Below are 24,990 nucleotides of genomic sequence, written 5' to 3' on the forward strand. Positions count from 1 at the left end.
AAAATGTAATCTAATGGATCTTTAACGACTTGGATCTTCTAAAGGGCTCCTGTGGACTTGGAATTTGAAATATTTGGTTTGTATACAGAATCTTTTTTCCCAGTCATCAGCTTGTATTAGGTTGTCTACTTAGAGCTTTCTGGGAGTTGGGACAAAGCTCCTTCTCTTGCAGGCAGGAGATAACCTCTCTTCTCATTTGCCTTTTCTGAACACAGTTAGAACAAGTCTTTGCTAACACAAGATGTTAGACAGGTTCTGCAGGAAAGGAGGGTAATTGAACAGTTAAAGAACTTTGTTCTTTAGGTAGGATTTTCTTCATTTCTGGTGGTCTTTTGAGCTTTTTATTAAATAAAAATTACTTGAGATATGTTTACTTAAATGTTATGCTTCGTGTTTTAGATATTAATATCAAGCAAAGAAAACTTAACTTTTCAAATCTTAGAATACATTAAAAATAAGCAAATTCTGGTATCTGTGTCCCTACTATATGCTGCTCTTTATATAATAAACTCTCCCTTTAATTCTGTTGGGAAATATGGGACAGAATAAGTCTTTTTAGAGTCTTTGTTCTCAAACTATTGCCCATGAGAGAATATTCTTCCAGTTTGCCAATACAGCCAAAGGAATGAAGAATACACCAAAAGTCAATGAAGTACTTGATGATGATGCTCTCCTGAAGAGATACCGAAAAGAAATTCTGGATTTGAAAAAGCAGCTGGAGGAAGTATGTAATAAACTTCTTAAAATTAATCTATCCTTAGTACTGATAGCTGTTTGGAAACTACCTGTTTTAAACCGAAAGCAGCTAAATTTGCAGGAGTAGGGAAAGTGTTTAAAGTGCTATTTGTCATTTTTATTGGGAGAATAGAAATTGAAAAGGTGATGTGTAGTTTAGAACAACTGATGATAGCATATCTGTGAAAGCTAACACTGAGATCAACTAAGAGAATTGCTTTCTTGCAGTAGGTTAATATAATTAAGAAATAGACATTTGTCACATATTATAGCACCCTTTAACATATCAAAATTAATTGCAATATAAGAAGTTACTGAATGTCCATTGAAGATTACAACTTAATCCATATTTTTTCCTCTTAATGATATTTAACTTCAGTTGGAATTCCAAGATGTTGCAACTGCATTAAGATCACTGGCAAAACTTAGGTCATGTGTAGTTAGAAGATACATTTAGAAAATGAAAAATAGTAACTTCCCACAAAACAGTGCAGTCTGTCATGTGTTCATCTTTCTCTAAAAATCTACATAGTTGTGGAGCAATCTTGCAAGTCTTGTTAGAGCATAGATGATAAAACATAAAGCACAGGAAAAAACCAGTGCTGAACGTACTGTTTTGGTGAATTAAATCAAAGTATGCACATATTATGTTGCAAATTGTAAGTATCCTTAGAAAAAATTTATGAAAAATAACTGACCTCTTATTATTAACAGTAATTAATTTGCATCTGGGAGTATGTTTGCTGTCCTCTGACATAGTAGTGAGGAAAGTAGTACTGAAGAGTTTGTTGGAAAATTCCATGGGCACTTTGAATTACTCTGCAGCACTGTAAGCTTATGATAAAGTTGTCAAAAAACAGCTGTTACTTTCAAAACAATACATTTTCAGTACTTGGATTTAAAGAGACCACATGCATCAGCTTGCTGTTACTTGACAATTGAATTGTAGTTCTGAAAGAGCTTCAGGCTTCTGGCACCATGGGAAGGTCATCTAAACTATGTTATATTTGGAAGAATGCTTGGGGTTTTTTTATGCCTAGAAAAATCTGAGGTTGTATTATTTGTGGGAGTTTTGACCCCTTTTAAATACTTAGTCTGCAGCTAAATTGTAGACTAAGTTGTTAGTTTCATGATTAAAGACTCCTCTTCCAGATTTTAAAGAATATATGTGTATAGTTGTTTTAAAATATCAGTAATTGTGTCTCTTCTGTAGGAGTAGTTTGTGCTCTTGAAATGTCAGTTTGATTAATATTCTTTTTATGGAAGGTGTCTTCAAAGACTCAAATTCATGCAATGGAAAAGGACCAATTGGCCCAGCTGCTGGAAGAAAAGAATTCTCTCCAGAAAGTCCAGGAAGACAAGATACGAAATCTAACTGAGATGCTGGTGACCTCTGCTTCCTTTGCCTCAAAAGAGAATATTAAAGTAAGCACCTGTTCTAGATCTTACTTGACAACTCTGAAATACTTTGTGTAAGGTAATATTAAATACATAGGATTATCCTGACAATGAAGAATAAGTATGATAAGCAATTTTCACTTTTTTTCCCCATATTTTTAAAGGCTAACTTTTAAAATAACTTCCAAGTATAACTCAGTGTTGCCTTGCAGTGAAAAGACTGCAGACACTTTTGCTTTCAAGCTACCATGCTGTAAATTTTGAGGTAACTGCAAAACCCTGTCTAGCTAGCTGCTGGTACTGTTACAGAACTAGCCTAATGCAACATTCACTCTCTTACCTACTGGTTTGATTTTAATCACTTTTCTGTAAATGCTTTTTTAAAGACCAAGAGAAGAAGAAGAGTTACTTGGGCTCCTGGTAAAATAAAACAGGCAAATGTGAGCTATTTTGAAGACTTTGAAAAAGACAAGCCGACTGAAACAAAAAAAATGAAAATGTCTCTGTCAGCACTACCAGATGCAGAGGATTGTAAGTAACTTCAGGAAAAAATAAGGGAAGTCTGCAAAGCAGCTTTGAAATCAGAAATAATCCCTTTTTAATAGATCTAAGTTAAAAAGCAAATCAACTTGCTAACAAAACGAAAGCTAAATTTTGTTGCCACTGCACTCAAATAATATCCCATGAACCCAGTTTTGAAAGTTGCCTGTAGTCTGTAAGGAAATCACATTTATCTGCCAGAAAAGAATGCTGCCTGGAAGGGAAGTGGATTTAGCACACTAATTATGGTAGTTCTTGTGTTGGAAATAAGGTTCATTTTATTTAAAAAGTGGGAGCATAGTTGCTGTCCCAGGTGAAATAATGTGTAGCATGGCCAGCAGGTCAAGGGAGGTCATTCTGCCCCTCCTTTTACTCTGGTCTCATGAGACCCCAGCTGGAGTGCTGTGTCCAGCTCTGGAGTCCCCAGCACAGGACGGACATGGATCTGCTGGAGCAAGTCCAGAGGAGGCCACAAAGATGATCAGAGAGATGGAGCACTGCACCACTCCTATGAGAAAAGGCTGAGAAAATTGGGATTGTTCAACCTGGAGAAGGCTCTGGGGTGACCTTATTGTGGCTTTCTGGGATCTGAAAGGGGCGCAAAGGAAAGCTGGAGAGAGTGCGTGTAGTGACAGGAGAAGGAGGAACGGCTTTAAACTGAGAGTGGGTTTAGGCTGAATATTGGGAAAAAAATTCTTCATTGTGAAGGTGGTGAGGCACTGGAACAGGTTGCCCAGAGAGGTTGTGGTTGCCCCATCCCTTGGAAGCGTTCAAGGCCAGGTTGGATGGGGCTTTGAGCAACCTGGTCTAGTGAAAGGTGTCCCTGCCAATAGGGGGAAGGGAGATGGAGCTAGATGGTCTTTGAGGTCCCTTCCAACCCAAATCATTCTATGATTCTATGAAATTCCTGATAGATAAGTTTTGCAAGCATTGCATTACTTGATTTACCAAAGGGAATAAGTTGATTCTGGATTTGGTTTAGTATTCATTAGCTTGTGATAAGGTGGTCAGTATAAGAGTAGAGGATGGACTTTGGTGGTGTTCCCTTTCTTAACAGAAAATCATGAGTCAGAACTCTTACTCAGTGTGCTACGTTTTGCCACTGAATGATTGTTTCCAGTGTCTTAAAATTGTTTTATAAGGAAATTCTTGATGTCTAGTTTAAAATCTACTCATATTTTTTTAATACATCTTTCTTTTCAGCTACGTTAGATAATTCCGAATATGACAACCAATGTCTGACGGTTCCTGATCAAACTTCAGAAGTAGAATGGATTGCTGGACCTAAAATGACTTGGGTAACACCATCATCTATTTCAGTTGTAATCCTGTGCATATGCATATATGCATAATATACTTCTCAGTAAGGTCAGCCTTACTCTTCTGTAGGACACCAGTATTATTCTATGTGTCTGCAGAATTATTATAACTGGTTAGAAAGTAAGTCTCTTGGATATCTCTGCAAAACTGTGGGATGGTTCTATGCCTCTAAGGATTTATGGCAAATGATCCAGTAAATTTTGGTATTTATACAGGACTAGCTGTGAAGAGTCAAGCAACAAGGAATATAATACTCAACTTGATCTTGTAGATCTGTTAATTGAGATTGATTTTTTTTTTTTTCCAGACTCAAAAAGACTTTGAAGAATCTGTGCAACTCTGTGAAGCAATAGCATTTGAAAAGGTAGGTCCGTTCTGAATTTTCTGGAAATAAGACTGACATTCCAGCAACAGCTTCTAAAGTTTCCTGTGCTGCTTCTTCAGGATATTGCTGTAAATGAGGTCAACGTCCTGCAAGCTCTGGTGGATAACCTAGTGTTGGAAAATGAGCGGTTGAAATTAGAACTAAATGAAATTAAGGAGAAACTGAAGGAAAAAAAAGAAATAGATGAATTTGAAGTACTGGAAAAACAAACACAAAAAGATCATGAGGTAAGGTGCATTGAAATAGATATGAATTCTCTATGCTCAAATGTTTTCTAGAGTTTATTCAGTGTACATAGACTTGGATGTTGATTCACAAACAGCTACATTTGACAACAGAATGAATGAACCCAGGATTTAAACTGGATTTACTTGGAATGTACAATTCAGACAAATTTTTGGAGAGTTGTGTATGGTTAAATGCATATTAGTGTGTATGTCAATATGCATCTATATATTATTTTTATATACACATGATCAATTTCACTCTAGACTTCAGTAAGACAGTTGTTTTGCTGCTTAAATACATATTAGAACTGTTTTGAAGTTAAATTTGATTGCTAAACTATATTTCACCTCTTTCTTGTGCACAACATCTTGGTTTACAAGATAACTCTGGCTTTTGGTAATCAATGGACTATGTGAGCATTAACTTTTAACATGCTATTTAACTTAGTCATTAAATATTTTAAAATAATAGTGTGAATAGTAATGTCTGGAAAATTGAAATGTATTTTGTGCCAGGAAGTCAGAAAAAAGCTTAGATTTATCTACTGGATAACTTATGATATAGGAAATGCTGACTTTTCAGTTCTCTTCACCTCCTTTTACAGTTAGTGGAGTACCTTGTTTGTCCAAATGTTTTATGCTGTGATTCTGTAACTTTAAATACATATTAATTGTATTAGGTTCTAGCTGCCCAAAGGCTAGACTGTGAAATAAATTAATGCCCAAAGAAAACCCAAACCCAGCAATCTGAGGTATTGAGACAAGGATGTACTATTCTGTTTCTTTCCTGGTACCTTTGCTGGAGTTTATTTGTCCACATTTATTTGTCCAGATTTATTTGTTCAATGTCCTCTGATCATGACCCTAAGGTTGAAGTTTGTTACCTCCTCTTGCAGTGTTGTTTCAGGTTACGGTTTAACAGTATCACTGCTTATTTTCATTGTGTTCCCTACAAAGATTTATGGACCTTAAAGAAAATGGGTCCATAAGATATTATAATTTACCTTGTATCTAAGATTCTTTTTAGAAGACCCTTTGTATGCTAGATTAATTGTGCTATCTACCTTAGCCAATGTTTAACAAATCCTCAGTTACACAAAACCTTTGCATGGAAAACTGTATCTAATACAGATGCAGTGTCCTAAAGTAGCCTCTATTACAAGAATTGCTTTTTGAATGATTCAGGTTTTCAGATACCTGAAGACAGTCCATAAAATATAAGCATTTACTGATACCTATGTAGCAGATTAATTACAGCAATACTGAAAGGTCACACACTTCACTACATACATTAGTTGAAATCCATCAGTTTATACAAATAAATTACATAGGAATACTCACAGGAGAGCGTGTGTTTTAAAGCTTTTCACTGATCTTAAAATTACTTATTTTTAATTTAATTACTTAATTTAATTTAATTACTTAATTTTCATCTTAAAATTATTATTTAACAAAGGATTCTTTCCCTACCTATGCTTGTGACTATACAGAAGTAGTTGTAGATGAGTGCTTATTGTAACGTTTTTCTAACAAAGATCAAAAGAAAGGAGGTCTTAAATTTCAGAAGTGCCTTTCTATTTAGTCTTCTACTTGTGCCTTCTTTCAGAGAATGCCACTGAATGTGTTCATGGCTTGCTATAGTTCAATTTTGGCACCTTCTCCTCATTCCTGTTAATGAATAGATTAAATCATAAATATCTGCACTGTGTCACAAAAAGCTGCTTAACATGACTAGAACTTGTCTCCTATCTGTACAATTTCTGCATTAATTGCTTTGATCACATTGCTCTTGCTTCTCAAGCTATTGTAGATAGCTTGAACCCTTTCTAATTACTGGGAAGCTAAAAACAGAGCTTTGCATCTCACATATCCATTTGAAAGAACACGTAGCATCTTGCTTTGTAGCTGTTTCAATAGATATGTGTGTGTATGTGGTTTGCCCACTCCTACAGAAGAAAACACAAGATAGACCTTGCTTGTTTTCATGGTGTTGGCAACAAAAAACTATTGGTGTGGGTGCTTTCTAACATCCTCTGCAATTTTGCTTCAATTTGCTCCACAGATACAACTAATGCATGAAATTACCAAGTTAAAGGATATAGTTTCAAATTCTGAAGCATACAATGAGGAACTTCAGGTGAGCCTCTCTATGCATTTAAGTGCAGTAAGACTTGTATGAAATGTTCTTGGTTTGTTTATCTTGAAATAACTGTATCTGCTGTGGACATGACAGACATCATTGGGCTTTGGTTAGTCTTACCAGCTAAAAGGAGGATATGTCTAAAACCCCTGAACTCCTGCTCTGTAGGTTTTTGATAAATTCTGACCTGAAAAACCCAACTGGGCACTAGAATCTTCCTTCTTTCTTTTTCCTTCAACTTTTAGGCAGAATTAAATTCCACACTGGAACAGCTGAAAGAGAAAGAGAATAAAATAAAGATATTACAGAATCGTGTGGAAGAATTACGAAAAGCAAGAGTGGAAAAAGAGACATCTTTTTCAGTGGTAAACTCAAGTTTTCTGCGGGGTTGTATTCACATTTTAACCACATTATAATGAACGCATTTTCTTTATTATGTCTATAAAATTTTTTATTTCTTTGAATATTTTTCAGGGAGATTCTGATAAGCTAATTGAGGAAATTCAGCAGCTGAAGAAATCCCTCTCAGATAGTGAAGCCATAACCTTGGATGCCAAAAAAGAATCTGCTTTTCTCAGAACCGAAAATTTGGAGCTGAAGGAGAAGATGGCAAGTACTTGTTCAACTGCTTTTCTAGTGGTACCAAATGCTGTTAAGGGCCTATCTACTTCTGGACTAGTGAAGAAGGCAATCAGAGTAGTGGAGCACAAGCTTCACAAGAAAGCACAAGTCATTACCTTTCTCCAACTACTCTAAGTAATGTTTTTATTATGAAATTCATGGAAAATGGGTCTTCAGGAAAGAGATAAAAATAAAACTCCTTCTGCCACAAGAGTGGGTGGTTAGTTTTAGGTTTACCATTAGAAAGCCACAGCAAAGGAACAGTTTTTAGGGCATTACTGGAACATAAGACTTCAAACCTCATTTTACCAGAGAACAAAAGAAATAGGAGATGTGAACTCAAAAGTGGTATGGAGCTTAGTTTGAGCTTTGAAGGAGTAAAGACAAAATATTAGCAGCAGTTACGGCCCTGGTCTCTGAGGTATGTTTCCTTAGAGGGCTCTGACAGGAATGCAGTTGTTAAATATTGGCTTATTCTGCCATATTTATCAAAGCCAAAGCTGTTCAGAATGACAACAGAAAAATGTACCAGGTGCAGTATTTAAATGTTAAGCAAGTAGACTTTTATTTTGTGTGTGACTTGCATGTTTTATTGTTTTCCTGAAGAATGAACTCTTAAATAAACACAACCAAATGGAAAAGGATGTTCAATTATATCAAAGCCAAATAGAAGCGGGAAAAGCCAGTTACCGAAAAATGCAAACTGACTTGCAGAGAGAGCTGCAATCTGCATTTCAAGAAAACTTTAGACTAACTTCACTGATGGAGGGTAAAGTTCCAAAAGGTACTGTTCCAGGTGGTGCTTTTTCCCCTCACCCCATCTCCTCCTTTTTTCTTGTCTTGGGTAGGAGGGAAATAGGGAAGACTTTGGCTCTTGTTTTCCTGAATACTTGGAGATTCTGTCAATATAAAAATACTGGAGTATCTGGTATGTAGTAACTGCTTTAGCACATTCTTGAACTTCTTAGAAAACTGCACCTTATGGAATGTTTTGTATTTTGCACAAAGACGGTCAAGGTAGTGAAGGCTGTTGGGGAGAATCTAAGATAAACTGGATGTCAACCTAACAGGTGATGACCAAATTCAGACCAGCAGCTTAATTGTTGGCCATTGTAAGATATACTTCTCTAGAATTACACTTATCTGACATCCAGAATGAATTACAGATCTTCTGCTTAGTTTAAAACATACTTTTCATTTGCACTCGCTTATCAATCTAAACTTGTTAATTCTCTAGATTTGCTCACTGCTATGGAACTGGAAAAAAAGGCTGCTGACTTAAAAGGAGAACTAGAAAAAGCTTTGAAAGAGAGTGCACTTCTACAAAACCAAGTAAATGAGCTATCAGAATTTCAGTCTCTACCAAATACTGTGGAGATGCAGAAGAAAGAGGTAAAAAAACCTAACCTTTTTTTCTTTATTGTATTGTACTTTACTGGTAATGTATTAATGGAGGCCTACTGGATATGAAGTTTTAAAGCCCAAAGTTGTCTTGAATGAAATAACCTGAGAGTTTACAATTAAGTTTGTTAAATTATTGTTTCTCAGGTATTTAAGAATTGTACCGAGGAATAAGTTTAAGATCACATATTTAGTCAGAGTCTACTACAGTTTATCTGGATTTTCTAGTGGAACATTTGTGTGCCTATTTGCCATGGTCGCTACTGATAACTGAGTGTATAGATATAGTGGTGTTTGATCGTAGATACTGTTCTAAAACTGATTTTTTTTTTTGTCAGTTTGGGCAAAGAAAAAAATGTCAAGATCTCTTAGCAGAAATGCTGCTTGAGAAGTGAGAGATTTACCTTGTAAATTCTAGAAAATGTGTGAGCAAACTTTTTTCCTGGCAGGTCAAAGCTCAGCAGACTAAGTGTGCTGGAAATATGTTTTAAGGGGTTTGTTTGCAAACACTTTCTGGGTTTCTTAAATACCCGCTAAGTGTGTGCAATGAAAACTATTTAGGGCAAGTAATCTCACAAACTCATTAATGTTTTGCAAAAAGTTCCAAACCATCCAGTGGTCTACTTGCACTAATCAACAGAACTTCATTAGATGTTAACAACTTCATGGACTCTGTATCATGAAGAAAGTATTGATACAGCTAAATATTCTGTTGAGGAGTCCATATCTCAAACATAGGAAAAAAATATTGAAGAACATGTAGAGTTAGAGGAGTGATTTCCAGATTTTGGAAGGGGCTTGACTGTCTTCCCTCTCTTTTAAGGAATCCTTGCTAGATAGTTCCCTCCCAACAAAGCAAAACTCAATATATTTTGAAATATGCTTGCTTGTACTTTATTTCCTATATCTGCATATATACATCGTTTTTAGTAGTAGTGACAAATACTGATTGAGAAAATAGTATTAATATTGCTTTTCTGTTGGCAGATTCTTGAAAAATGTGAGGAGTTACGCTTATTAAAGTTGGAAAATGAAAAGCTGCTTTCTGAAGTAGCTGATAATGAAATTAAACTTAAACACATGACTGAAGAAACTGAAAAATCAAAAGACGATCTAGCAGATGCACAACTGAAATATATGAAGTCTGATCAAGAATACGTGGCACTTAAACAGCTCCATGAGGAAATGGAACAAAAGTATATAGCTACATCAGAAAATAATGAAAAAATGAAGCTCCAAATACAAAGTCTTTCTAAAGAAGCACAAGAGTCTAAAACAACTTTGGATGAAATTAAATTAGAGGTCAGTGTCACTTTGTTCCTTTTTACAGATAGGACTTGAGTAATTAACTCATAGTATTAAGAAAAGAAGTTTTTGGAGGAGTACTCTTAAAGCTATAAATGACAATTCCTCTAACATGAGTGGATATTACTTATTCTATAGCCAAGGGTATAATGTTGAAGGATTATGCTTTCCAGTGGTCTCTTTCTTTGTAGGCAGAGAAGTGTATATATTGCTCCAGGTTCTCCTTCCATACTTGGTCTTCTTTTCCCATTCTTATGTTTTATCTTTGACTGCTAAGAAGAAACCACAAGAAAGTTCCATAAAACAATGCTTATTTGATATGGGTGAGAGTATAAGCAGTAATTTAAAGAGAAATTATGAACTTCCTATCTCTCAGACCTTCTAAGCTCATTTAAGATTCTGTGAGAACAGGTACACATAATGAAGTTCTACATTGCAATGAAAGTGTCTGACTTTTTCCTTTGCAAACTAAAGCTCTCCAACAAAATGAAAGAACTGGAAGAAAAAACAGCAGAACAAAAACAACTTCTTGAGCTAAGAGAAGAGTTTATTCGGACTCAGCAGAAGTTAAATGAAATGGAGCAATTAAAAGAGGAAAAAAGGACTAGTGAATTGAGACTGGAGGCTAAGGAGTCAGAGATCCAGGCAGTTCTTCAGCAGCTAAGTGAATGCCAGGAAGAAATAAAAGCTCTAACCCAGGAAAAAGATTACCTGAAGCAAAAAGGAGAGTCTCTCCAAGCTGAGACAGACCAACTCAAAGAGGATATAAAGGACACTGTTTCAATGGTAGGAATTTTGCCCTTATAGAAATAGACCATACATGTTAAGAGAAAGAGCATAAGAACACTATAAACTGGATTGAAATATTTAGGGGAGCATGGGAGCAGCAGCTTGTGTGGGATTTTTTAAATTAAGGAATGCCTACTAATATTGCAAGATATTTATATTTTCCTTGTGGATTTTCTCTCTTGTATTCTAAAGAACATCTTGGCACATGAAGAACTGAGAAATGCGCAAAGTTCTCTCAAGCAATCCCAGGCCGCTGTCAAGAAGTTGGAAAAATGTATTTCTGAAAAAGAATCTCATATTTTGAGCGTTGAAGAGGCACTAGGGAAGACCATTGAAGAACTCGAAACACGGGTAAAACTTTATGTAATAATTTAAAATAAAAATGCTTTCAATGTGTTTTCCAACAACATGAAAACAAGCCAGCTAACCTGCTTATAGTCTCTTCTGCGTGTCCTTAGAAAATTTCTAGCTCCTTGGCAGCAAGTGGGCAAGAAAATAGCACTGCCTGACCCAAGCCTTTACCAACTGCTGATCTGTTTCTGTAGAGCTTCAAGCTGTAAAGTACACTCTAATAAACATTTGCTTAACTAGTGTGCCCCCTGGTTGTGGATTTGAGAGGTGGCATTAGGTGGCAAATGGAAGATAAGAATTACTTAAAGGGAAGGAATGAGGCTAATGATTTATAACACTCAGTCCCACTGATCAGCGTAATGTGATTGGCAATGGCAGCTCAGTTCCCAACATTTAGCACAAGGCTTTTTGTGCTAAACACTGGTTTTCGTGCCAGTACATGCAATGGGATTTTTCTTGAAGTATATTAGATACCAGTAAGTCAATGGTTTTGTATTCAACATTTGTGTGCTTTGGAACAGATGCAACAGTATAATCCAATGGGTTTCTTCTTTGGCTTCTTCCTCTCAGACTTTTTTTACTTAAAAATCTGGCCAATACTGCAGCTGATATTGCTGAAAGGTTAGAAATTAAAATATAAAAGGCGACAAAGGGCACAGACTTGGGTTTGTAGCTTTTCTGGTTTGGTCGGACTGGTTTGATGTTAAAAATGCCATAGAGAAGTGAATCACACAGAAGTTATGCATTCAAATTTGAATTGATGGAAGTGCTGTCCTCCCTTATTTTTTTATAGATCTCACAAATGACAGAAGAAATTAAAATCATCACATCAGAGAGAGATCAGCTTGCTGAGGAAAAATCAGAAAGTCATAGCTGTAGAGAAAGTGATCAGCTTCAGGAACAAAAGGAACAGATCATTTTCCTTACACAAGAGAACCGCTCACTGCAAGAGAAGCTGGACAGTTTACTTTTGAAAAAAGAAGAGTCTGGGGAAGGAACTTGGGTAATTATGCTGAGGCTGTAATGGAGAGCATGTTATTTAGGCTTTCACCTCAGTGAAATAATTTGCAAAACACATTGGAGAAAAGGGTCCTGGTCCATGGCTGTCCAACGTTACACAAGGGGTTTATTATTGTTTACTTGCGATTTATCCCACCCCTATTGTTGTACATGGACAGGTAATAGTAGAACATGACTGTGGATAGAGTATTAACTTGATAGAGGTTGGTGATGTTGTGCACTGATCTGCACGGGGATGGGGGTATGTAATTATCTGAAGCTAAGAACTGCTTAAGTGGAACTGACTCTTTTCCTGGCACTGAAAGGGACATTGCAACCAATGCTTCCTGTAACTGGATGTGCTGATTGCTCCTGTGTCTGTGTAGATAAATAGAGAGAGAGAGTTTGATAGATAGATAGTCTTCCAAAAAAAAAAAAAAAAAGTAAAGTGTGTGCATCCATTTTGATATGGAAGGGGGAGCGGACAAATTTGAATAATTGTCCTGACACCATTGTCAACCTCTGTCGAGACTAGAAATACAGATAAAGTCTCCAGTTTTGGGAGAGGGAGGGATTTCTTGGGTGGTTTTTTTTCATTGCTGTTGTTCTTCCCACCACACTTAAGTTATGACAATGAAGTTCTGCTTCTGGTAACTTGTTTCAGAAGTCCTTGCTTCAAATTTTACTTGTCTCCTATGTCAAAAAACTTGAACTGCATACTGAGTTCAGTCAAATTTTATTATTCTAGAAAAACCACAGATGTCTCTAAGACAGGGCCTTTATTTTACATACTCCACATGTTAAAGCTCAGATATGCTTCTCTTAAAACTACTTTTCTAAAAATGTTGATTTCTGTCTTTGCATAAAATAGGTACCCCAGATCCCAGAAAAATCTCTTGAGCAAGAGTTACTTGTTCTGAGGGAAGAGCTCAGCCAGGCACAAAGGAAATTGCTTGAAATGGAGGAAGCAAAGGCCAGTGAGTGCCAGGGAGAATCTGAAGAAAGGGAGAGAAGAGATTTTATTCCACAATTGCATGACTGGCAGGAAGCGAGCACCCAGACAGAAAGAGAAGACTGATGATCTTAAACTGCAACTGGAAAATCTCCAGAACGAGAGAGACCAGCTAAGAGAAACTGTACAGGAGACAATAAGAAAGGTAATACAAGTAGTCCTGTTCCTGTAGGATAACAGCTTTAGTAAACTTCTGCCTTAGATTTTGGAAGTGTTGTTCAGGTGTTAATGTATTTCAATTGTGTCCAAAGAATTCAGAGATGCAGGAGGAGTTGCAGTGTTCTCACAGATCTCTTGGACAACATCAGGAGACTATTGTGGAGCTGAAAGAAAACATTTCAGAGAAAGAAAATCAACTCTTGAAAGCTCAAGAGGCATTGAAGGAAAAAACCAATGAACTGCAGCAGAAGGTCAGAAAGAGTTTTGTCAAGTAAACTAAAAATTCCGTCATGTATGGCAACCCATGTCTTCTGCAGACTTCAGTTTGCAGGGGTCCAATAAATGTAAATAATGAAACTTAACTGATAATTTTTCCTTTCCTGTTTGCTCTGTACTGCTTCTCAAAAGAATTCCATGAAAACAGAGCCAGTGAAAGGATGATCAAATGCAATTTGACCTGCAACCTACCACCCTTTTTTATAACTAAATGTGTCTTAGTGCTGAATGACAGAATATCATTTAGAATCAGTACTGCACTTTGGCCTCAATGCATTTTCCCAGTCTTAAGTTTTTTTAAATTTTAGTAATGTATTTTATCTCTGTAGCTCTGAAGATCCTTGAGCAACTTCAAGGCAGTTTAGCTCATGCTTGACTGGTTGCACTCTTAGAAATGTTTTATCTACTTATTATTTTCATGTCTTAAGCTTTTATGCTTTTAGTGTTCATTCTTACATGTGGTAATCTTTTCTATCTGGTGTGGATACAGCAATGGAGATACTTCTATGGAATTAGAATAGCCTATAGGATTTTCCATATTCACTTTTGACTACCAATGAGACAGAAGCACTGAAATTTTATAGACTTCTAACAAAACTGTTAGATTCTTTTTGTTTATTATAGCAGGAAACCAATGGGCATATCTTCTGTAAAATAATCCCATTACAACAACTCGTATGTGCAAATAATGCTTATGAAATATAACCCAGTAACTCTCTCCTTATATCAGAACCCAATGGGTGGGACAAGAAAATTTAGTAACGTGGAATGTTACTGCTTGGTTTTATCATATATATTCTCTTCATAGTAATGATGATTAAAAATATCAATACTGTGTTTGATTCGTTCTTTCCAGCTCACTGAAGTAACTGAAAGCCTGACTCACGTCTCATCTGAATACGCCAAGCTACTGGCAGAAAAAGAACAAATTGAAAGAACAATGAATGAGCAAGTTGGTCAGCAGCTTGAGAAAATCACTGTACTTAATAAGGAGAAAGATGAGCTACAGCAAATGGTGGAGGCTTGTAAAGAAAGGGAAGAACATTTGTTAAAGGTTCAGAGACAGTCAGAGATTTTGGAGGACAGCCTTACAAGCAAGGTGAAGAGTTTTGGGGTTTAGTAGCTATTTTGTCTTCTGATGTTTTATTACTGTTGTGTTGAACTTTTGCTCAACACAAAGCCTGTTTAATTTTTAATTCTCAGCGTGTCATTTTTATGTATTGCTCAAGAATCATGAACATGGGCAAAGGGATTTGTTCAAATTTCTTTACTGATATTTAGAAGTATCATCTTTAACTTGTCTCAGCTTTGTAACCAATTGGGTTTGTCAGTGCTTTGGAACAAGTGCCAATTTATCAAATGCGTGTAGGTTTAATATAATGATCAGTAACTGGACATGTATTTTGACTTTAAAAGGCATTGTGTAGACAGCGTGAACCTAAGTGAGTTTAGAATTCTTAGTCCTTTACAGCATTACTGAATAACAGTCTGGATTTTAGAGCTTTTCTGGTTTGGTCAGAGTGGTTGAATGTTAAAAATACCATAGAGAAGTGAATCACACAGAAGTTTTGCATTTAATTTTGGTTTGGGATTGATGGAAGTGCTGTCCTTGCTTACTTTTTGTAGATCTCACAAATGACAGAAGAAATTAAAATCATCACATCAGAGAGAGATCAGCTTGCTGAGGAAAAATCAGAAAGTCATAGCTGTAGAGAAAGTGATCAGCTTCAGGAACAAAAGGAACAGATCATTTTCCTTACACAAGAGAACCGCGCACTGCAAGAGAAGCTGGACAGTTTACTTTTGAAAAAAGAAGAGTCTGGGGAAGGAACTTGGGTAATTATGCTGAGGCTGTAATGGAGAGCATGTTATTTAGGCTTTCACCTCAGTGAAATAATTTGCAAAACACATTGGAGAAAAGGGTCCTGGTCCATGGCTGTCCAGCGTTACACAAGGGGTTTATTATTGTTTACTTGCGATTTATCCCACCCCTATTGTTGTACATGGACAGGTAATAGTAGAACATGACTGTGGATAGAGTATTAACTTGATAGAGGTTGGTGATGTTGTGCACTGATCTGCATGGGGATGGGGGTATGTAATTATCTCAGAAGCTAAGAACTGCTTGTCTGGAATGGGTGGTTCTGCTTTCTAAAGCATAAGTGGAACTGACTCTTTTCCTGGCACTGAAAGGGACATTGCAACCAACGCTTCCTGTAACTGGATGTGCTGATTGCTCCTGTGTCTGTGTAGATAAATAGAGAGAGAGATATTGATAGATAGATAGTCTTCCAAAAAATAAATAGAAATACAGATAAAGTCTTCAGTTTGGGAGAGGAAAGGATTTGTATGGGTGGGTTTTTTTCATCACTGTTCTACTTCCCCCCATCACGTAAATGATGACAATGAAATTCTGCTTCTGGTAACTTGTTTCAGAAGTTCTTTGCTTCAAATTTTACTTGTCTCCTATGTCAAAAAACTTGAACTGCATACTGAGTTCAGTCAAATTTTTATTATTCTAGAAAAGCCACAAATCTAAGACAGTGCCTCTATTTTACATACTCCACATGTTAAAGCTCAGATATGCTTCTCTTAAAACTACTTTTCTAAAAATGTTGATTTCTGTCTTTGCATAAAATAGGTACCCCAGATCCCAGAAAAATCTCTTGAGCAAGAGTTACTTGTTCTGAGGGAAGAGCTCAGCCAGGCACAAAGGAAATTGCTTGAAATGGAGGAAGCAAAGGCCAGTGAGTGCCAGGGAGAATCTGAAGAAAGGGAGAGAAGAGATTTTATTCCACAATTGCATGACTGGCAGGAAGCGAGCACCCAGACAGAAAGAGAAGACGATGATCTTAAACTGCAACTGGAAAATCTCCAGAACGAGAGAGACCAGCTAAGAGAAACTGTACAGGAGACAATAAGAAAGGTAATACAAGTAGTCCTGTTCCTGTAGGATAACAGCTTTAGTAAACTTCTGCCTTAGATTTTGGAAGTGTTGTTCAGGTGTTAATGTATTTCAATTGTGTCCAAAGAATTCAGAGATGCAGGAGGAGTTGCAGTGTTCTCACAGATCTCTTGGACAGCATCAGGAGACTATTGTGGAGCTGAAAGAAAACATTTCAGAGAAAGAAAATCAACTCTTGAAAGCTCAAGAGACATTGAAGGAAAAAACTGATGAACTGCAGCAGAAGGTGAGAAAGAGTTTTGTCAAGTAAACTAAAAATTCTATCATGTATGGCAACCCATGTCTTCTGCAGACTTCAGTTTGCAGGGGTCCAATAAATGTAAATAATGAAACTTAACTGATAATTTTTCCTTTCCTTTTTGCTCTGTACTGCTTCTCAAAAGAATTCCATGAAAACAGAGCCAGTGAAAGGATGATCAAATGCAATTTGACCTGCAATCTACCACCCTTATTTATAACTTGTATCTGCATGGCGTAAGCTTTTAAGCTTTTAGTGTTCATTCTTACACGTGGTAATGTCTTCTATCTGGTGTGGATACAGCAATGGAGATACTTCTCTGGAATTAGAATGGCCTGCAGGTTTTTTCCACATTTACTTTTGACTACCAATGAGACAGAAGCACTGAAATTTTATAGACTTCTAACAAATCTGTTAGATTTTTTTATGCTTATTATAATAATCCAGTTATAACAACTCATATGTGCAAATAATCCTTATGAAATATGATCCAATAACACTTTCCTTATATCAGAACCTGATTAGTGGGACAGGAAAATTTAGTAACTTGGAATGTTACTGCTTGGTTTTTCTCCAAAATATCAAATTAATTCTACCCTCACCACAGATGATTAGAAATATTAATACTAGGTGTGATTTTTCTTTCCAGCTCACTGAAGTAACTGAGAGCCTGACTCACGTCTCATCTGAATATGGCAAGTTGCTGGCAGAAAAAGAACAAATTGAAACAACAATGAATGAGCAAGTTGGTCAGCAGCTTGAGAAAATCACTGTACTTAATAAGGAGAAAGATGAACTACAGCAAATGGTGGAGACTTGTAAAGAAAGGGAAGAACATTTGTTAAAGGTTCAGAGACGGTCAGAGATTTTGGAGGACAGCCTTACAAGCAAGGTGAAGAGTTTAATTCTCAGCGTGTCATTTTTATGTATTGCTCAAGAATCATGAACATGGGCAAAGGATTTTGTTCAAGTTTCTCTGCTGATATTTAGAAATATCATCCTTAATTTGTCTCCAATGTAACCAATTGGGTTTGTCAGTGCTTTGTGTGTAGCTTGAATATAATGATCAGTAATTGGACATATATTTTGACTTTAAAAGGCACTGTGTAGACAGCATGAACCTAAGAGGGTTTGGAATTCTTACTGATTTGCCCACATTCTGTATTACAGATAAAGTCTGAGAGTCTTGCACTCAGCTCTTGCCAATTCAGTCTTTTTGCAGTCTTCACTCCTTAGCCTTTTACCTGTCAAACTCTTCCTTTGTTGATCAAAAAGTATGATTGGGGATTGCTTCAGATTAGGAAATATTACTGTTCATTAGAGCAAAGATAAAGAAAAACCCAGTGTCCATCTTTTATGCCTATTTCTTTTAATTTTCTTGTGATATGGACATATGTTGACTGCCTCTTCGTTTTTTTCTTCTTGCTTTACAGAAGAAGACTAAAGGTGACTAAAAGTTCTCTGGGTGTCATGCTACTCCTTTTCTTTAGAATTTCTTTTTCTGAGTTATTAGAACAGCAAAATTATTTTTAAACCTCTCTTGCTGTTAATGTGAATTTTAGTTATTGGAAATTGTGTTCTTTGTATTTGACACAACTGATCTGAGTATTTCAGAGTGGCGTATTCAAAGGGGAGTATTCAGGCCACGACTAAATTGTAATTTGTGTTTGTCTTTCTCCACCATTTATTAGATTCAACAGTTAACTGAGACACTAAATAGTGTATCATGTGAAAAGGACCAGTTATTAGCTGAAAGAACTAGTCACTCTTTCCAACTTAGAGAACAAATCGCATCAGTTAATCAAGAAAAAGATGAGCTACAAAAACTCCTTCAGGACGTCAGGACTGAGCGGGACCAGCTCAAGGCAGAACTGCACAGAAATTCTGAGATGGTGGGTGTTGCAATTTGCATATTTAAGTTACTCATAAATTCTCTTCTTGAATGGTGCTTAAATATGTGTGGTTTTATTTTAGTGTGCTGAAACAAATGCGAAACTGGAACGTGCTTTAGACCAACTGAAGCAGAGAAATGTGAATGATGTGTCTGTTCACGTAAACCCCGTGGTTATTGCAGAGCAGGTGGCTGACAACAGCCTGAAGGAAAAAAGCTTGAACATTAAGGTAAACTTATTTCTCTGGTTCTTCTAAGGATGCATGTAAAATCTTAATACCACTTGTCCTGGAGCATAAACCTTTTGTATTAGGTATAAAATAGTTTGTGTATCTTGCTAAGATGCAAACCACTGGATCAGTTGATTTGCTGTTGCTATTCAGTGACTGCACATCTTGTCTCAACTGAAAATTTCAGTTTAATGTTTACAGAAAAATCTTACTTGCTTTCATTACTGTCCAACCACCCCAATTTTTTGTAAAATCTCCACAAATGCTCCCTTCCATTACTCCCTGTCAAATAATAAATTGGTTTCAAATAAATTAATTCCTGTAATTCCTCAGACCTTTTGTTAGTTTACTATCCTGAGCACACTTTCACATAGATATGAGAAGTACTATTAACCTACTGAAAGCCAAAATAAACCAGGATTTATGAATATGTGGAACATTTTAAAGTACAGTGCTATGGTACTGCAGACCATATGTCTGTGCAGCAGATTCAGGCATCATTCTATACGTGCTACAGGAGCCCTGAGTGCTACTTCTGTTAACAATAAAAGTGATAAAGAACCAAACTGCAAAAATCAGTCCCATGTAGCTTTCTCCATTTGCACTGTCCTTCTATCCTACATCAGCAGTAGGGAGCTAATGATGAGGGAAGTAAAGATCAATTGGTACCTTTAAATTGCACTCTCCCCTTTTGACTTCTGAAATAGGTAGGATCTTGTCTACCTCTTTCTTGTACAGTTTTCTCAAGTATCTGGTAGTTGCTCTTGTTGGATGCAGAGCATATGTCAGTTCCATTGTTTTTACTGTGGGGTAAAAGAGTTAAAACTGGTGAATCCTGGTTCTTTCAATTAAAAACCAACGATGGAGGGAGTATGCTAAAGGAGTTTCATACTTTAAAATGTATAAGGTAGCTTAAGAGGTGATACTTGAGTTGCACTCTGCTGGGAGTGCCTTCAATGTATTCCTCATCCTGTTCACTACATGATCATACCTTTCTTTTTATGGTAGAGTGCTAGGAACAGTTTTATGATTTCTTTCCTTTGAGAAAGGACCAAGTAAATAGTTTGGGAGCGCACTCTGAAACAAGGCCAGCTGACACACTTGTGAACAGGCAACAATTTTACTTCAGGCCTTATTTACACATCTTGATGTGGCTGGGTAATCTAAACCATGAAAATAATTTGAGTTTGTGAAATTACTTGCTGGGAGACTAAGGAGTTCTTTTGTGCCTAGCCTAGAGTTTTTGTCATATATATGTGGCAAGTCAAAACTAAAGTCTTAGTCCTATTACTGTAGAGTTTACTTCTGGAGTCTGGTCATTTATTTTAAGCTTCTGTTTATAGCTAATCACACTTTCCCTCATTATGAATGAATTAATTTGTTTCACTTGCATTTAGGAGCTTCTCGAGAAATTCTCAAATATGGGGAAGAGGTGTGAATGTCTCTCTACAGTGTCTCTTAAGCTGAAGAGCGAACTGAATAGTCAGAAAGCACTGATAGCTGAGATACTGCCTCAGCTTTCCTTGGCAAAGAGTAAACAAGTCAAAAGACTTCAAACTGAAAATGAGAAACTCAATGGTCATCTCCAGAGTTTATTGAACAAACTGAAGGTACCAATATGCAGATGCTTCATATCGCTTGAGTTTGGTTCTTTTTTTAATAAGTTCTCATTATTTTAACAGCCAGGATTTTATGTACTATAGCTTTGATTTTTGTGAATCCATATATTGTAGAAAATAAGCTGATAGTGGTAAATGTTTTACAATCTTAGACAACTAGAACTGCTTAGTTATGTTAATCAATCTTAGCTTTTGACTGTAGTTCAGCTGCTTTGCACAGTATTATTTCACTAATATTATTCCATTTTAATTAGGAATTGAAATTTTTTTTCTGTACTCCATAAATCAAATTATAGATGACTTATAGTGTATTTCTTTGTGGGGGAAAGAGATGTGCAAGTTGCCTTGGAGATGCACATTTACTCTGCAAAACTAGCCAAGTAGTTTAATTTTATAGTCTTGCAGACCCTCCCCAAATTGGAATCAGTTTCTTCATTGAACTATAATTATGAGGAAAAAGTTAAGGTTAATTGGGAGAGTATTCCTGTTATCATATGCAAAAGTACAGTAAATGATAATGGTTTTTCTGTTTCTTTATTTACCATGAAATATTAAGGGTTGGGTTTTTTTGGATGGAGGTGAGAGGGGAAAACATGGATGGGCCTGGGGAGAGGGGGTAAGATTCACATCCAGTTTGCTAAAAACACTGGACATGATCTTGAGAGTCAGTCATGTCTACAGATATCCATTAACTAAGAAGCTGAATTAATATTCCAAAGTGCCTTATTTTACAACTTCAAGTAGGGATTTTGGGTTTGATTTTTTGATTTTTATTTTTTCCCCATAGATGGCTTTTAACTTGAACGGTTAAAGGTGTTTACGACATTCAGCTAGTAACCTCAACTAGAACAACATTTTTAAATCATCACACTGATATTATACTCATAGATCATCTGCACCTTTTACAACTCTGAGAGGAAATAAATATTGCAAAAATTAGTTTACTTTTCAAAGCTGAGATTCATGAAGGCTGCCTAGAGCCTTTTAGACTTTTTGACCTTTTCAGGAGTCTACGAAAAATGGTCCACTGGAAAAATGCTGTCTCAACTAAAACTCTTATATGCCATTGCTACGAAACATATGAACCTAATTTTCTTAGTCATGTGTTAATTATTCTGGACACCTATAGGCTGGGAGAGTAAATAGATTAAATTGTAAAATATGGGATTTTAGCTGGATGCAGGTACTGTTTTAAAGCATGCTCACTGATAGATCCTGTGCTTCTACAACAGTTTATGTTCAGTCGTGTTTGTGCAAAGAAAAGAGATTATCATACTACTGTTAACAAGTATAAAATGGAATTGCTTGAGGAAAAGAGAAGACAAGATCATCTACAAGCTGAGATTCAGAATCTCAGGAAGAGTCATTTGAACCAGAATGAAACACTGTCTCCAGAATTAAACAGCAGTGAAGGGCTGCAGAGTTTCCACTTGGATGCCGAGGTAATATTTGAAAAAAAATGCGGATATTAAAGACTTCACCTTTCAAGGCATGGGGTAATGTGGTGCTGCTCATTGAATGGCATTAGGTTTATCTGTTAAGACTTCACTTAAGGAGGATGAAGGAATAGAGTTAGTATTTTTTTACGCTACTAGTTCTATAATGTGAAGATTCCATTTTGTAAAGTGACTGAAAATAAAGTTAATAGGTTAGAAAATAGTGGGAATGTTATTTACCCTGTAAAATACATACTGCCCAGTATCAAGATGACTTTTAAAACGATGAAATCAACTTTTACTTTTTCCCTTCCCACCTGCCCCAGCAATATAGATTGTACTCTCATTTTCCCAGTAGGGTGTAATGTAGAGCAAAACTCCTTTTATGAGAAACAGATGCTAAACCAGACTTCCTGCTGTATTGACAGCTAAGAGGACAGAATGTATATTTAGACATATGGTTATCAAAGCAATACTTAAATTTTAATTTCCTTTTTTCAAGAGCATTCTCAAAGATGTATCAGAAATGGAAAGTGAACTTCTCTGTATAGAGGCAGAGTTACAGCAGCAAGAAAGTGCTAGAAAAGAAACAGTACAGTTCTGGGAATCATGTTCAGCAACTCACTGTAATGCAGAGGAACTGGAAGAAGAGTTAAAGAAAGATACTGAAAAGCTTTTGCAAGTCATTAACTTCTGGACTCCTAAAGTAAAGGTAAAATTAAATGTTACAGAATCAGAAGTGTGTTTGGTATAAGCACTCTGTAAATGCCTAATCTGACTGAAAACAAAACACACAAAGGCTCTTGAATGATTATTCATTTATTATCAGCACTTACTATACTCTTACTTTACTGTGAGATGTAAGAGTACTTAAAAGATTTTGAGAGATTTCCTCATGCACCAAAACTTGGAAACTTACCTTGTAAAGGACTTTCTAGGCAATAAATGGGAGGGGCGGTGGGCTTGTTTATTTGGGGTTGTCTGAAGTCTGAATTCTGGAAACTGTAGGTTCAAAATTCGCTTGCCAAACTTCATCAAAACTACTTTAGCCATTTTTAAAACTCAATTGTAATTCATATACTTTTCTAATTTCAAAAAGTCAAGTTGCTCTAGAGGTGGTGCAGCTTTCCTTTTTCATTTCTTTCTTCTTACATCTTGCCTCCTTTGGAAAATAAGACAGCATTTTTCAGGGTTAACTGCATCATGAATAGGATTTCATGTGATTTCGTCTTTCTGATTAAATGTTAAGTTTGGCCTATTTTGAAAAGTTTCTTCTGTAGAATCAATAGCCAGTCTTGACTTCCTCAGGATTTCCCACTGTCAGCAAGCTTTTTGGAAGAATGTCCTGACCAGACATATTATGGGGATCAAAGCTTTTAACAAACAAAAATCTCGTACATTTGTAATTTCCTCACAAGTATGAAGTTTTTCTTTGTCTGATATATTACAGATATGGGTTTCTAGAATAGCCCAATGTGTATATTTTCTCTAAAATGGTTTAACTTCCTTCAGTCAATGACATGTTCTAGACTATGTTCTAGCAGAAAATTCTGAATAATTGTGTTCCTTTCTGTTACTGGTATTCAAGAAGTCTTTCCGATATATTGCTTTGTTTCTGTAATAATGCTTGAGTTAATGCAGAAATGCTGGTAATCCCGCAATACACTATCATCTTCTCTTTTGGAAATGAAACCATTCTTATGAGTGTTAGTGACTACATTTTTGATAGCAAGCATTTTCAAATGGGACACTGAAACAAGAATGTGAAATTAATACAGGCCAAGATGCCTCCTGGTTTTTTACTTATTTCTAGCTGATTCAGAAATTATTTAAAATTTTCTCTCTATGACACTACTGCAGATGCTCCTTCAGCTTTCTTCAGAACTGGATACCAGAATTTGCAATGACAGTAAAAACGCTGATGTTGAATTGAAACAGAGAAAAGAGAAAAATGAAGAGCTGCTTCAGGATCTAAACACTCTAAAAGAAAAACTGGCCCCTGATAACTCTGCCAGTCTCATGTTAAAAGAAGAAAACGATAGGCTTCATAATAAATTAAAGGCTGCAGAACAAGATATAAAGGTACCAACACTTGTTTCTAAGGAAAACTTCTTTGATGCTTGCTTTTTAAGTAAGGGTACTCTGAACTGAAAATAAAGATTGATTGGCAACTATAAATCTCTGCCACCACAACATATTGACCCAGAGTGTACATATTAGTAGCTTTGCTGTTTTTGAAGTTCAAGTTTGAGCTCTTGCCTAAAATGTATTTTAATTACCTGACTTTTGTACACAAATAGATGTCAGTTTAGAAATTCCTATGAAACGTTTTCATTTGGGTTTGAAGTGTTGATTTTAACAGTATGATACTCTGGGTGCTCCCTGTAAGTATATGGTATTCACTATGTCAAACGAGAAACTGGAGAAAAGTTCTCTCTAATCATTGGAATTGAGGACTCATTTTCTCTTTCCTATTTTTCACGTCACGGTTACCCTTCTTCAAAACCTTTTTTCTGTTCTTAGACTTGAGTGTTCCAGTCTATTAAAAGGTGACACAAAATAGTGATCTAGACACAAAGAGTTGCCATAGAACCTGTAGTGTTGGATTTTTTTGTGTGGTTTGGTTTTTTTTGGTTTTGCTAAGAATATGACTGTGTGCTGTTACAGCTACTGTCTCTTGACATAACTACTCATAACTGATTGATATATCTCATTAGGCTATGGAAGTAAAAATTCAGAAGTTAGAAAATGTAATAAATGAAGTAGGAGAAAATGTCAAAGAGAAAGATGACAGAATAAACCAATTACAAGCACAGATAAGTATAAAAACAGAAACAAGTGAGCTCACCCAACTGCAAGCCAAACTGAACGAGAAGGAAAAGTGCCTCAGGACTGCCTTAACAGAGAATCAGAGTCTTCAGGTATGAGCAAAATTCTCATTTTCCTCTAGTGA

At 36.2% G+C, this 24,990-nt stretch overlaps 1 protein-coding gene across 1 annotated transcript in view; it reads left to right on the forward strand.

Annotated features, from left to right (window-relative positions):
• Positions 1-24,990, forward strand: part of CENPE (centromere protein E) — a 35,767-nt gene that overhangs the window by 7,126 nt on the left and 3,651 nt on the right. The window contains 30 exon segments of the mRNA XM_050338047.1: positions 605-724; positions 2,002-2,160; positions 2,520-2,664; positions 3,877-3,971; positions 4,301-4,357; positions 4,438-4,605; positions 6,668-6,742; positions 6,991-7,110; positions 7,220-7,354; positions 7,973-8,150; positions 8,604-8,758; positions 9,755-10,069; positions 10,547-10,858; positions 11,054-11,212; positions 12,006-12,215; positions 13,083-13,286; positions 13,288-13,368; positions 13,475-13,633; positions 14,515-14,757; positions 15,285-15,494; positions 16,300-16,584; positions 16,691-16,849; positions 17,511-17,753; positions 18,553-18,753; positions 18,836-18,982; positions 20,380-20,592; positions 21,834-22,043; positions 22,540-22,749; positions 23,898-24,119; positions 24,755-24,958. Coding sequence (XP_050194004.1) covers positions 605-724; positions 2,002-2,160; positions 2,520-2,664; positions 3,877-3,971; positions 4,301-4,357; positions 4,438-4,605; positions 6,668-6,742; positions 6,991-7,110; positions 7,220-7,354; positions 7,973-8,150; positions 8,604-8,758; positions 9,755-10,069; positions 10,547-10,858; positions 11,054-11,212; positions 12,006-12,215; positions 13,083-13,286; positions 13,288-13,368; positions 13,475-13,633; positions 14,515-14,757; positions 15,285-15,494; positions 16,300-16,584; positions 16,691-16,849; positions 17,511-17,753; positions 18,553-18,753; positions 18,836-18,982; positions 20,380-20,592; positions 21,834-22,043; positions 22,540-22,749; positions 23,898-24,119; positions 24,755-24,958 — 5,394 coding nt within the window.

This window comes from Myiozetetes cayanensis, unplaced genomic scaffold (genome assembly GCF_022539395.1).
Source record: "Myiozetetes cayanensis isolate MyiCay16 unplaced genomic scaffold, myiCay2020 scf7, whole genome shotgun sequence".
NCBI classification, from domain to species: Eukaryota; Metazoa; Chordata; class Aves; order Passeriformes; family Tyrannidae; genus Myiozetetes; species Myiozetetes cayanensis.